The sequence below is a fragment of the Ananas comosus genome, linkage group 24, assembly GCF_001540865.1.
Source record: "Ananas comosus cultivar F153 linkage group 24, ASM154086v1, whole genome shotgun sequence".
Classification (NCBI taxonomy): Eukaryota; Viridiplantae; Streptophyta; class Magnoliopsida; order Poales; family Bromeliaceae; genus Ananas; species Ananas comosus.
In genome coordinates, this window is record NC_033644.1 from 290,409 (window position 1) to 304,816 (window position 14,408).

Below are 14,408 nucleotides of genomic sequence, written 5' to 3' on the forward strand. Positions count from 1 at the left end.
AGTGCATCGGAGGCCATTTAATCGGTAGATAAAATAATATTAAAAAATTAAAAAATTTGATTTTTAAAAATTTGTGAAATATTATTGATGTTTAGCAGTGTCGATCATCGAAAAATAATGTAGAAGCATCAATGAGTTATACTTTTAGAAACATTCTAGCTCAATTTTATATATATACTGATAATTTTTAATAATAAATTAAATTAGTCAATTCCATCATCGGATATTAAGTTTATTACTAGAAAGATGACAGATAGATACTAAATTAACATTTTTGACAACAAAGTTTCTTTCTACGGCGTATTTATTTCATCGAAGGCGAAATTTAGGCAAAAGTAGAGATTCAGATAAACTATAATTCAGGCGTTGAAAAGTCAAACTAAAATTAATTTTTTTAATTCTACTACTTGTTTGACAAAAAATAAATAAAATAAAGATCGAATATATATAAAAGATGAGTTATTATTTTACTATTTTCTTATTTTTTTTGTTATAATTGAATTTGCTTACGATCAATTAAAATTGATTAATTATTTCGGAGAATTTTAAATTAAATAATAAAAAAATAAATATTTACAGTCGAAAATTATTTCATGCCCTGATAACTAGAGTGTTTTTAATTTGATTAATATCTAGTAACAAATGTTGTGACGTATCATATAAGAGATGCATTTTTTAAAGGGAAAACTTCAAAAACCCCTTCTGTGGTTTCGTAGTTTCTTATTTTGCTCCCCTGTGGTTTAAAATATATCAAATTGCCCCCCTGTGGTTTCGTTTTTATCTTTTCGGTAGCTTTTTCGTTAATATTTCATTAAATTATATACAAAAAACTTCAGATACCCATCTAGATTTATCAAATATTTACTTTAATACCCTTTAATTTTAACTTTATCACTGATTTAAAAAAAAAAATAATAAAATTGATAAGAAAAAGAGAAAAAAAAAAATCACAGGGGGGCAAATTGATACATTGTAAACTACAGCGGGAAAAGTGAGAAACTACGAAATTACAGGAGTTTTTTTGGAAGTTTTTCCTTTTTAAAATATTAGGAAACGAGAACTCGGAATTTTGTTTTTTTGTTAAGCTTTTTTTTTTTTTTTTTTTTTTTATTTACTTTTGGGTTGCTGTTATTGGGTTGGAGTACGTCAACGTCTGGAAAAGCTCAACAAGACTTTTACTTCTCTCACCGAATCTTTTATGGGATTTTTTTTTTCTTTTTAACATATGAGAGATGCAAAATGTACCCCAAAGTGTCTCCCCCGCGAAAAGGTCCAAAAATTTAAAAGCACTTACAATATTCCATGCTCGAATGCTGTAAAATTACGGGGGGAGCTGCTTTACATTCGTTGTCACTGTAAAAATTTATCTGTATATGACCTATTTGATCTTTGACACCGTCTCCGCTGCCTCTGCCTTCGAGTTCTACATGCAGGTGTTTCTCAGCCTCTGTCCCTCTAAGATTATCGTCCTTACGTCTGCTCTTGAGATGAGAGGGACGAGGGAGAAGGCGGAGAGAGCGGAATAGAAGAATTTTGGGTAATTTTTTGAAAATTTGTATGGATTATCGAATCTGTAAAATTCAAAAAATAAAAAAAACTCGGTTTTGTAGAAACGCAAAACCAAAAATTCTTTTTTTTTTTTAATGCAAAAAGGGCCTAATTAAATTAGGCCCCTTATTGGGCCAGGCCCATTACTCTCTCTCTCTCTCTCCATACTCTTATTGGGCCGGGCCTATCTCTCCCTCTCTCTCTCTCTCTCTCTCTTTTTCTCTTTATATATTAATATATATAATTAAAAAGCGCTCATTTGGAGTTACTGAGCTCATAGCAATGGCGGCGGGGGGAGCTCGCCACCTCCTCCTCCGACGACCTCTCTTGTCGTGTCGTCCTCGTCGCCGGGCTTCGCGCCGCCGAGATCCTCCTCGCCAAGCCTCTCGTGCGGGCCGCTGCGCCGCACGCAGCACGGTCGCGAGACGACGACCCCTCGGCAGCTGCGGCGGCGGCGGCGGCGATTCGATCCCGGAACGCTCCCCAGCCGGGGTCGCTCGGCCTCGTCTCCGACGCGTGGGAGCTCCAAACCGATCGGGTCCTCCCGGTTCGATCTCCAACCGTCTCTCTCTCTCCTTCGAAAATTTAGGGTTTAATCTCTTTTTTTTTTGTAGTAGTAGTAGTAGTTTGACCTAGATTTTAAATTTAGTTCTCGTAGTTTCAGTTGTAACAATTTAAGCTCTCAATTTTGCTCCAAGTACCAATTAAACCATGTTTGGTAGCGCTGCTGGGAGAGGGACTATGTCACTGCACAAAAATCGCCCCAGCAACTTATCTTTGCTCCGGAAGGTGTAGTTACGAATTCGATACTTTGGCTTCTGAGTCGCAGAATCTCGTTTTAGCTTCATGTTGCCACAGAAGCTCCAGATTTTTCTATTTGCTGAATAATCTAGTAGAAATGGCTTTAAGTTAAAAGCGAAAGTAAAAGCACTTACAACTGAAACTGTGAGGAAGAATTTGAAACCAAGATCAGATTTCAGCGGTGAAAATGATGCCGAGATCAATGTCTCGGGTTTGAAATTGAAATTTTGAGTATGAAAAAGAAACCGGGTTGAGGACTAAATTATTTAATTGTAACTATGAGGATAGAATTAAAATGTGGGTAAATCTTTAGGGGCAAAATGTGTTCTGTAGGGGTCAATTAGATTTTTTTCAATGCCATTTTGTAACTGTGATCGTAGAATGTCTAACTGCTGGTATACTTGGAAAGCCATTGTGATATGAAATAATCAAGTCTTGTTCCTACGCGACATCTTTCAAATTGATGTTTATAATTGCTTTTCCTTTTAAATTTGCTGCAGTTTCTGACTGAGAACAGTGATTTTGTGGTGATTGGGATAATTGGACCTCCTGGTGTTGGCAAGTCGACTATCATGAACGAGCTTTATGGCTTCGATGGAAGCTCTCCTGGTAAGTCTCGTCGGTAGGGCACCTACTTATTCACTTTCATGTGCAATCTAAATATGGTATCCGGCATTGAAGTTAACTTATTGATAATTCTTTCAACCAGAATCTGATTCAGTAATAAGCTTTCATTTATTCGCTTTGGTGGAATGTTCAGTACCATACCTTCCCTTCTTGGTTACTGGGAATAGCTTGGTTTATAGGTTAATAATTGTATGTAGAATATTTTCAAGAAATACATGGTAATCATGATAATTGGTGTTTGAAACTAAGCTGAAAAGTCCTTTACTATTATTGTTGGAACGAATTACTGTGCTATACCTTGACACTATTTCTAGGATTCTTAAATGACTAGAGTACACATAATATGCAATGGTGCAGTTGCGCGTGCACTGATTCTCCTTATGAAACAAGGCTTATCATTTAAAAGCACAATTCTGAAGAATCACAATAAAATGTACGCTTCTTTGTTGCTCTATCCAGCACATTTTTAGAAACGATGAACATAAGCTGTATGGCTATCAGCATTCTTTTCTTTCTGTATTTCATTTGATCTCGATTCTTTCATGTGTTAAGCCTATGGAACCTAATGAAAAAGAAGCCAACTTGTAGGAATGCTGCCGCCATTCTCTATTCAATCTGACGAAACCAGAGCAATGGCAAAGCACTGCACTGCAGGTATAGAATTGAGGGTTTCTTCAGAGCGACTCATACTTCTTGATACCCAGGTTAGCTTTTAAAGTAGCAATCACTATTTTTATTTATTTGTTTATTTATTTATTTTCCATCTGTTTCTTTACCTGTCAAATAATTAAGAAAGTTAGATCTTTTCAATTCTTGATTTCTCTTTACTGTTCGAGTGATGCTCAATGAACATATGTTTTTTGTTAAATTTGGCGACAATTCGTATGTGCATGCAGCCTGTATACAGCCCCTCTTTGTTGGTCGACATGATGAGACCCGATGGCTCATCTACAATTCCTGTATTAAATGGGGAACCCTTATCAGCTGATTTGGCTCATGAGATGATGGGTATTCAGGTGAATATTGATGGAAATGTTAATTTTCTTTCTTTGACACTTAGTGCCTGTTTGTTGGCTTCTATAACACCATCTATACTCTGAAAAGTAGCACCTAGGCTTCTAATTTACAAATTGTTTGTATTTTTGCTTTGACAAAAAGCTGAAACGATCTTCCAGGCTCTAAAGTGGAACCTCCAATTTGAAGCTTCTGCTTTCACTTTACTAGGCAGTTATGATTGTAAAGCCTATTTGGCCCTAGCATAGTGTAGCGCTACATCGGGGCACGTTTTCATGTAGCACTTCAGACTGAAGCGCCAATTTGGCACTTGGTTTGAAAGCGCAAAATAGACTTTTGACTGCAGCAAGCAGTTGAGAAGCAGCTTATGAACAGGCTAGTTCGGTCGCTTTGCACAAAAACTGCCTCTAAAAGCGGGGCCAAAGGAGCCTACAATGAAAAGCTATCACTTCTTCTTTGAACAACTATATTGAAACAGCACTTTTCTGCTGTGAGTCTCAGCCAAAGCCAAATTGGCCCTTCCTATAGTTTTCGTAGCCTTAGTGCTTGCCTTTTATCTGATTGGGCTTGTCTTCTGTTGTGCTGCAAGAAACCATTCTAGCTTGGTGTCTTCCTGGCATCAATTTGTAACATATTGTTGGTTGTCTCAGAGGGGATTCATGACTTCACTATGTGGCAGCAGATGCTCACGGTATGCTATCTACGTACAATTCCATGTTTTTGCAACTGCTTCTGATGGATATATTTTCTTATGCTGTCTAAGCAATCGTTATCATGCAAGATATAACTGAAGTAGAAAAGAACACGACTGAATGTCAACTCGTCTATCAAACCATCATCTATTATATTCACTATTTTCTTTTGTTTTACTCATGTTGGTCGTGCTCACTGGGAAGTTTATTAGAAGTATTTAATAAATTATATTACTGTGGAAGAGAAGTTGAATCTGACAAAATCTTTATTTCAAATTTATGCAGGTTGATTTATTGAAGCACAATATACCAGATCCTTCTTTGTTGGCACCTTCTAATTCCCAGGGTCATAACGTTGCACCAGATAAGGAAAATAGTAATGAAGAGTATTTGGCTGACCTCGTCTTCATACACACCAAGTAAGGATTATCTCTCTTTGCTGTTCTTTGATACTAGTATTGTACTTAAGAGTTGATGAGAGCTAATTTCACGCTTGATCCATAAATAGGGAGGATTGGAAGTTTTTAGTCCAAAACCCTTAAATACTGTATCACGTTCCCTTAAATACTGTATCACGTTCGTCGCCTAAGCAGGTATACAACTTAAAAATATAAACTGAAGGGATAAGATCATTGCTTATCACTTCTACAGAATGATATGCTTAAGGTGGTAAAAGGGGATTTTTTGTGAAAAACATGGAGTGCTAAACCGCTAGAGAGCCTATATTTTGTTTCTCATGCCATTCTGGGTTAGGAATATTAAGATCGGGTTCAATAAATTAGGATGTATCTTTATGATTGATTTCTTTGGCTTGTTCCTCACTATTGGGCTGTTTACTTCTAATGTTACCGTTATTAAAAAAAGAGTGGGTGGCAGATCATGAAGAACAATTGATGCAATTCCCTTTGTTTCTGAGGCTGGATTATACAGTCATAAGCCTGCAGTAAATCCGGGAACACGCAGGATGTGGAAATTGATGCCTCAAGAAGAGTATAAAGGGAATATTATAAAGTTTCCAATGTCTGAGCGTAAGATTGTTGTAAAACTTCGGGAAGGACAATTCTATTGAACAATTTCGACAATGCATTAAGAGAGAAGCTGCTTACATTTGATATATGAAATTTCGTGTTTGGAAAAGAAAAGCCTACGTATTATTATATTAAATTACGAGGACAATTCAACGTAGGCTGACCCGGAAGTTCCTCGTGATACAGTTTTTCCATTTCGTCGTAGCATGTAATTAGTTGGCTCTGCCTCTTTTCTCCTTACTAATTTCTCAATTTCTTTTGTTGTTGTAGTTCATCAAAGTGTCTGCTAGTTGCTGAATGACTTAATCTCCTGTATAATTTATATCATCAATTACTGAAAGTGCTTTTTCATTGTAATCCGTTATGACCTGAATGGGATGCTTAACTGATTCTTACAGATTATGGGAGCAAGACTTTTCTTCTTCAAGCATTACCTTGCTTAAGAAGGCTTTGTCGCATCATTTCAACACCGCCTCATTTAATGTGACCGATTCTGCATCACAAGCGGGTTCTTCTAGTTCCCAAAGCACAGAAGTCGAGGAGCCAGATTCGACTCAACCACGCCTGTTATTCCTGCCTCAAAGAGTACCAGAGAGCTCAACAAAATTTGAGGTGGAAAGTTTCTCATCCGGGTTGGGAAAGCTTCGAGACAAGGTACTACACTTTTTATAATACCTTTTTTTTTGTGAATTATTTGCTCAATGAGTTGGTAGTTGATGTTCGAGAAGATTTCGATCAGATAATAAACAATATCATCTCTTCATTCTACCTCGTGTTACTCTTGTCTTTTAAACTTATGCGGTAATGTACGAGTAAAAGGAAGTGCAAAATTTGAAAACCTTACCTGTTCTGTAGAGCATTTTGAAGTAGTACCTGAACTAAAAGTTTTAGTTTTAGTACCTGATCTTAACAGTATTTGTGAATTAGATGTGAAAATTTTTAGAAGTATTTCTTCTACTACCTTTTCATTACTGTTTCTGCAACACTTTTTATGGAATATTTCTGCCAAGAAGCAAAACATTTCGGTAACTTAAACTGAAATTCAGATCAAAATTTCCTAAATCAGGTGCCTGTTTCAAAATGCAATGCGATTCGGGTAATATCTGTTTAAGGTTTTACCTAAAGATAATCTTGCGCTCTCTTTTTCGCGTTTAAGCAGGTTTGGCGAATGTCAAATTTTAATTGCGAATTGAAATGCTTGTTTCAGATATTGTCGATGAATCCGCGCTCCTTTTCAAAGAACATCTCCGAGCGTGATTGGTTGCGCGGTTCGGCTAAGATCTGGGACTTGGTAAAGAAATCTCCGGTTATTGCCGATTACTGCAGGACTCTTCAGAGTACGGGATTGTTTAGGAAGTAAAAAGGCAAAAAAAGGGGGCTAAATTACAAAAAGAGTCTCGGTAAGTATTCGCTTTTTTACTTTTTCTCTTTGACTTTAAAAAACCTACATTTTGCCTTCTTAAAATTTCAGAAATATTGTCACGGTGTACTGTCTTAATCGAGAGGGCAAAATGACCAAATTGTCCTTACTTTTTCTGTAAGAAAAAAAATAAAATTTTAATGTATTTTTGTCATTTTAAAGAATATTTTTAATATAAATTATAAGAAATAAACGGCATAGTGATGAAATTCTGACAGAGGAGATTAAATACAACAACTTAAAAGCTAAAAGGGGTAAAATTAATGTTTTTAAAAGTTAGGAAAGGGTGGTGAAAAATGGGATATTTATAGGTAGTTTTTTTGTAATTTAGACTCTCCACCCCCCCCCCAAAAAAAAAAGAGCAAATGTGTCATCTCTTCCTTGTAATATGAAAGATGTGAATTATTAGGCAAGAGTATTGAGTTATTATGTATCTTTTATTAGGCCTAATTTGGGATTGCGGGGCCGAAACCATCCACCAAATAATTTAAAAATACTTTCAATTTCTTCGCCAGTGTTATAAAATTATGGTGATAATAATCGTCATAGGAGAAGTACGTAGTTATATGCTTCTCAGGAGACGGTTTCCTACAAAATTTTATGGGAAAACTTTAAAAATCTCCCATGTGGTTTCGTAGTTTTTCACTTTGTCCTCCTGTGGTTTAAAATGTATCAATTTGCTCTCATGTGGTTTTTTTTTTTTTTTTCTTATCAATTTTATTATTATTATTTTTTTAAATCAGTGATAAGTTAAAATTAAAGGGTACTAAAGTGAATATTTGATAAATCTAGATGGGTATATGAAGTTTTTTATATATAATTTAATGAAATATTAACGAAAAAGCTATCGAAAAGATAAAAACGAAATCACATGGGGGCAATTCGATACATTTGAAACAATACTGTGCGCCGTAATTTTTATAACATTGGACGTAGCATATTGAAAGTACTTCTGAATTTTTTTTGTAGTCCTTTTAAAGTATAAAAACGGATGTTTCTAGCTATCGTGCTACCAAACTAGGTCTAAAATTAACGAGGATCAAGTTTGATGCTCATATGATGTTATTAGGCAAAATAGAATAAAGGTGAAAGCGTAAATAGATATATTATTTTGTTTTCTAATAAAATCGTAGAAAATATATTATAACCGACTTATTATAATATATAAAATGTAATATTATATATGCAAATAAACATAACATTTTTTTATCGTACTTTCTCAATAGGTAACACTTTCTGTAATTCTAAATAGAGCTTTAGAAGAGTAAGTCGAAAAAAAAGTTTTTTTTTGTATTTGGCCTCTTTAAAAAAGTTTTTTTTTTTTTTTTTCATAAATAGCTCTATTAAATTTATAATTACAATTACGCAGGCGCCACATCAGTGTCATGTAAGCTCGCTGGGGAGGGGCGTTAAGTTGGACACGGTACTGTGAATGATTCACCGTATTCTATATTTATATTGTCCTTATATTTTTCCTTTTCAATATTTTTATTTTTTCTAGATACGATGAATCATTTACCTGAAGGAATTACCATGTTTAATTTATTCCAGCACCTCCATCCTTGCTCGCATGGCGCTTACGTGACGCATGCATAGCAAGAATAGGACTAAAATTATAATTATCAATTTAGTGGGATTGTTTATAAAAATAATTTTTTTGAGGGGCTAAATGCAAAAAAAAAAGCCCCCGAAAAAAAAGAAGAAAAGATTAAAACTACCTTCTCTTTTGTCAATTTAAACAGCATATTCTTCATCAACATATTCTAGTACTCCTTGGATGATTTACTTAAACTTGCATTTCTTTGAAGAACATACAATAGTGTGACAGCATACATGATTTCATATTTAAGACACATTTTGAGCATTCAGTCCCTAAGAAACCAAAATTTTAGTAATACAAACTATAACCGAAACCAAAGGCGAGAATTTGCTTTTGCTTCTTCTGCAAGCGCGATATCTTAAGATTCGTGCACTTGCTCTGTGCCGACGACGAGAGGAGACCGATCTGCCGAATTTTTACTCGCACTTGATCGAACGGTAAATGTGGCGGACGAAGAGCAGGGACGCGCGGAAACCGACGGTGCCCAGCATGAGGAAGAAGCCGTAGCAGACACAGGTCATGTAGCCGAAGAAGAACGAGGTTTGCATGAAGCCCGACATATCCGATCTCGCACGGTAGTAGTAGATGCAGTAGAAGAAGATGAATATTCCGGTCGACCCTCCGCAAAGAACCGACCTGCGTGAGTACATACACCGTCAGCAAAACTCGTACATTACGCGCAGCGGAAATAGAATATGTTTCCGACTCATTCAAGAAGCAAAAGCGAGCCTCAGGACCCCAGTCCAAAGCTTCTCCTAGCTCCATCATGAATTCGCTACGCTGTTAGTGCTTCCTCAAACAGCACTTCTGCAAAAGCTCTAGCAGGGGACGACATGCCCTAAATTTTAGACGTACTCGGTTTATCAGTAGATCATAAGAGATTTACCTCCACCACCATTCATGATCTTCCACGGCGAGTTGAAAGTACGTCAGCGCCACCGTGATGAACGCCGTGACGATAATGAGAATAATAAACACAATAAAGAGGATGCTGTATATGGTATAGATCTTGTGGCCCCACACGCTGGCGAAAATGTAGTAGAGCTCGATATATATAGCGCTGAAAGGGAGGAACCCGGCCATCGCCATTTGAGGAATGGTGGTCCGATACCACGGCAGTTCGGGGATTTCTCTCGGATACTTTGTGGTCCGGCACGGCGCTTGGAATTCCGTGTTGCTGTTCTTTCCGGCTATACCGCCCAACACAAGTAACGGGGAGGTGACGAGCGCCCATATTAGGAGAATCACGAGGATGGTACCGAACGGCAACGCGGCGGTGGCGCTGTAGACTATCGCGACGGTGTTGAGGAAGCAGAACGTTAAGAAAAGAGGCCCGCAGAATAAGCAGCCGGTTAATAACAAATTCTTGACCTGCGACTCGAAAAAGAAACACGGATCAAAGTAGGAACAAGTATTTAGATATGTACCGCAGAAAATTTGCTCCGTGATTTCCGTCATTCCTTAATTTACGATAAATGTAGTGCATGATTTTGAAGGGTAATGAACCAATCTCATACCCAGTTGGTTCCTTCTAGTTGCAGATAGAAGGAAGTCGCGGTGTAACCAGCGATACCGGAAGTGAGAGCGTAGATGACGACGAGAGCGGTGAAGAGAGCTCCGCGATTGTAGGGATAAAACACCCCGACAAGTGCAAGAAGGAAGATGAAAATTGTGCTGACGAAAACACGAGATGCCATTAAATGATAGAAGAAAAAAAAAAAGAAGAAGAAGAAAAAGGAAATAAAACTCTTTAAGGTCAGATATAGAATTCTTACAGAGCCAAGAGCTGACTTCCGGATCCGATTATAGCCGAGAACAGAGATTTGTGATTCGGGAACCGGAAGACGTCGCCGTGAATGTACTTCCACCCAGTCTCTTCTTGGTCTTCGAGAGTCTCCTCGTCGTGAGAGTATCTACAAGGAAGCAGGAAATTGAGCATTTAGTGCTTGTTTGACCTGGCTTTTCAAACAACTTCTCTACATCAAGAAACCACAGTAGGGCATTTCGCAAACATAAAAGTCTGGAGATTTTGCTTCCGCGAGAAGCTTATATGATCTTCTGCCTCCCAAAAAGTAGAAGCTCCAACTTGAATATTCTACTTCTTTTGTAGCGAGAAGTCGTGAAGGGGATTTGAACGAAAAAGCCGTTAATACTTATTCAAACAGCTCTATTTAAATAGCATTTTTATAGAAGCCCCAGCTAAGCGAAACAGACCCTTAGCATAAAACACGAGGACCCATAAACTGAAAAGAGAAAAATTATGCACTACTTACTTGATAAAGTCGTTCTTAAGCACGCGCATCAGAATCGTAGCAAGGAAACCAGTAAGAAGGAGAACGGTAACACATGAATTTATAATTGAGAACCAGTGAATCTCTAAATGCTGGGGCATGGAAGAAGATTTCGAGTACTTGTCCATCCTTTTCTCGAAGGGTATTTCGGTCTTTCTCCACGCAACAGAGTACGAGAACTCCACATCTACTTCCTTATCCTCGGTTATATCGACAGAGAGATTCGGATCGGTTTGGACGTTAATTTCTATTACGCGATTGTCATTGTACAGTATCTCGAAGTGAATGTGCTTAAATAACAAATATTTCGCCTCACTTTGATCGAGCTTGTCTCTGTCGACTTTTCCGAGGAATCCCCACAATGGCAAGTCATCGTAGTACATTTGGAAGTAGTAATCCTTCAAGACCGCATCTCTAAGCTTCGCGACCTCATCTTTCGATAGTGTTTTCTTGCAAATAGACCTAGATGTTTTCTCTTCCCTAAAGTTCAACTCATAAGGGGCATCGACTAAACGATCGCCGTTCAGAACTTCTCCTAGAGCTTCCTTTTTCTCGGTCACATGTTCTATTATACAAGTTCAACAATCAATACAAGACTTAGAGCGAGATAAATCAAAGAGAGTTTTGTAAATTAGAGGGATAGCAAACCTGGTGAACAGAATGGGAGATCATAGTACCGATACGTCTCGCTGCAAATATACCGAAAGGAACTTGTCGTCAGGGGAAAAGTAGATTCATTCCCGGGGAAACATTTAAATAAGTATACTCTTTCGTTCTTATTTCACCGCAAACTTCATAACAAATACGAACAAAGTAATCACATTATAGCTACGCAAGTTAAATAAGATCATTTAGTCTCATCCTGCACGCCACTTAGGTGTCAGGACGATCACCCGTTTGAGTAGGCTGACCACAGCCTAGTGACATTATCGCAAATACGTGCTTACCATTATCAATTATGCAATCACATTAAAGGGAAAAAAAAGAGTCCAGGTGTTCTAGTATTCCTCTTTGGTATTGTGAATTGGGTTGTTTTTTTCGCTTTAATTGGATTGATACGCATAATCGACTAAATGGTACATATAGAAGGATAGAGCATTAGAACCAAACTTAGATTCAATGCATAAAGCCCACTCAATCCAAAAGACACTTCAATAGTGAATGAGATGTTTTACACAAAACAATTTGAATTGGATACACAATCAAACTAACAAAGAATTTTAAAAAAAAAACACCACAAATAACATTGAAATATCTACTAAAATGCAATAGGTAATGCACATAATAATACCCCCAAAAAACACACAATTAATCAATAACAACACATTTATCTAGATCTACTACACTGGATAAACAATTTAAACAGATACTCCACAGGAACAATTAATCTAAAACAAAAAAAAAAGAGAAAAGATTGCCTAAATATAACAGCAAAATGCAGATCATAAGACTCAAAAATTACAGATGCAATTGAAGGTATCACATTACTGATAGATGAACACACAAATTAAATGATTAATTAAACAATTAACTAGTTAATTAATGTATCAAATTACCTTGGATTGTGAAAAGGACCCACTTTGTTAGCATAGAGGGGGACATGGTCTCCCTCCTTGTACCTGTGATCAGAGCCATCTCCCTCAACCCTCAATCCACAAGCCATTAAAATCAAAACCAACACAACAACAACAACAGCACCTGATTCCACCTTCGCCATTCTCAAATCTAAGATCCCAAAAGCTAAAAAAAAAAGGAAAAAACCCCCAAAATTTGGCCTTTTTTCTCAAAAGATCTGTGTGTAGAACAAGGAACACATCAAATTGGGGAAATGGGAGTTAGGAATTGTGAGGAAAGGTGAGATCTTTGCAATAAAGGTGGGATTTTGGGAGAGGAAACGTGAGATTGAGGCTAAAAAAAACCAAAAAAAATGGGGGAAATGGTGGGGTGGGTCTCGAGATCTGAGATTTGTGTTATTCTAACGCGAAGCTCGAGAGTGTGGGAGATGGAGCCGTGGAGGGGGAAATATTCCTTTTCCCTGGACCCGGTCTATGGAACGAGGGGCAAAATTGTCTTTTACTAATATCTTAAAATTAAAAAATTTAAAATGTAATTTGTTGGAAGTATTTTACAATATCTCAATGACTAATAAATTAAAAAAAAAATCATTAGTTTCGAGCTAATTTTTTTTCCTGGATTCGATCTATGAAAACGAGAGGCAAAATTATTAATATTTTAATTTTAAAATATTATTCGTTGGATCTGTTTTACGATATCTAAATGACTAATAAATAAAAAATCATTAGTTTTCGAGCTAATTTGGGGTCGTTGTTATTTTTCTAATTTACAAAAAATAAATTCTATGTAATATGATATATTGGTTGGTTAGTCTAGAACAACTCAGTTAAAAATAATAATAAAGAAAACAATAAAAAGAACTTCTAAGTTTTTATTTTCTTATTGCCAGATAAAAAATAAATTATAATTAATAATCTTTTTTCCCCCCCAAAACTTATGATATTTCATGCAGATATTATTATTTAACTCATATCTATTAAATCAAAATTTACATTTTTAAAATAAATTATAATTAAATATAGCCAGTGGTGCATAAATAATCTGGTGCACCAGGTGCAAGCAATAGTTTCTCAAAAGGTGCCCTATTTTGAGAGATAGGCTGCACGCTACTCGCTTCGCTTATTTCATTTAGAAATAAACTTAGCTGAAAATGTGAATCAACTAGGATTCGAACTTGGGTCTCGGGCACCAACCACTAAGCCCTTTGCCACTTGCTCTAGGGACGGTCGGTCTGTAAGGTGCCCTATTTTGCCTATGGATTTCCGTTGCTTACAATTTGCAAGGTGTAAATCTTACCCTTCCTTAGTTTAAAATTTTTAAAATTATTCTCAATTTTATGTAATAAATTTTTTTTTGATAAAATTTATATATATATATATATATAGAATTAGGCTGGAATACTATTAATAGTAAAACGCTTTTTTTGCTATCAAGTTTTTAACCTTTAGATGAAAAATTGTAGGGTCAGGATGATATTAGTCGGTTAGAGTTGAATGGTCCCCCTAGGGTTGAGTGGTTCCTACAGTGTTATAGTATTTAATCCAATGATTAGAAATGATGAAAAGAGTTGATCCAAAGGCTAAAAAACTGGTAACAATAATAGGATTTTGCTACTAATAGTAGTCCAGTCCAACTCTATATATTTCAGAAGCATTTACTAATGTTGTTAGTTATAATATGTTTAGTCTTGCTGCGAAGTGTAGCATTGCCATAAATCCAAGGGTTGCTACTACTACTAAGCATCTATTTCGATACTTCAAATTCTACAAGAGTAGTAATTATAAGATTATTGGCCCTAACTTTTAATTACAA

At 36.4% G+C, this 14,408-nt stretch overlaps 2 protein-coding genes across 2 annotated transcripts; one reads left to right on the top strand and one right to left on the bottom strand.

The window, feature by feature from the left end:
- Positions 1,374-8,689, top strand: LOC109728484 (protein SMG9-like). Its single transcript, XM_020258894.1, has 10 exons — positions 1,374-1,433; positions 1,829-2,095; positions 2,850-2,958; positions 3,565-3,680; positions 3,873-3,992; positions 4,592-4,681; positions 4,968-5,101; positions 6,109-6,364; positions 6,918-7,110; positions 8,500-8,689. The coding sequence occupies exons 1-9, from the start codon at positions 1,374-1,376 to the stop codon at positions 7,068-7,070; spliced, it is 1,305 nt and encodes a 434-aa protein (XP_020114483.1). The 3' UTR covers positions 7,071-7,110; positions 8,500-8,689.
- On the bottom strand, positions 8,909-13,021 carry LOC109728682 (transmembrane 9 superfamily member 2-like). The gene is made up of 7 exons (XM_020259151.1): positions 12,578-13,021; positions 11,670-11,710; positions 11,004-11,586; positions 10,506-10,643; positions 10,248-10,404; positions 9,617-10,101; positions 8,909-9,366 (listed from the first exon to the last, which is right to left on the bottom strand). Exons 1-7 carry the CDS (start codon positions 12,736-12,738, stop codon positions 9,147-9,149), a joined length of 1,785 nt encoding a protein of 594 aa, XP_020114740.1. The 5' UTR covers positions 12,739-13,021; the 3' UTR covers positions 8,909-9,146.

Coding starts and splice junctions, on each gene's coding strand:
- LOC109728484 (XM_020258894.1), top strand. CDS start 1,374: ATGACCTATTTGATCTTTGACACCGTCTCCGCTGCCTCTGCCTTCGAG. Junction 1,434..1,828: donor CCTTCGAGTTCTACATGCAG/GTGTTTCTCAGC, acceptor CTGAGCTCATAG/CAATGGCGGCGGGGGGAGCT. Junction 4,682..4,967: donor TGTGGCAGCAGATGCTCACG/GTATGCTATCTA, acceptor AAATTTATGCAG/GTTGATTTATTGAAGCACAA.
- LOC109728682 (XM_020259151.1), bottom strand. CDS start 12,738: ATGGCGAAGGTGGAATCAGGTGCTGTTGTTGTTGTTGTGTTGGTTTTG. Junction 10,102..10,247: donor AACTAGAAGGAACCAACTGG/GTATGAGATTGG, acceptor TTCGAGTCGCAG/GTCAAGAATTTGTTATTAAC. Junction 9,367..9,616: donor GATCATGAATGGTGGTGGAG/GTAAATCTCTTA, acceptor GTACTCACGCAG/GTCGGTTCTTTGCGGAGGGT.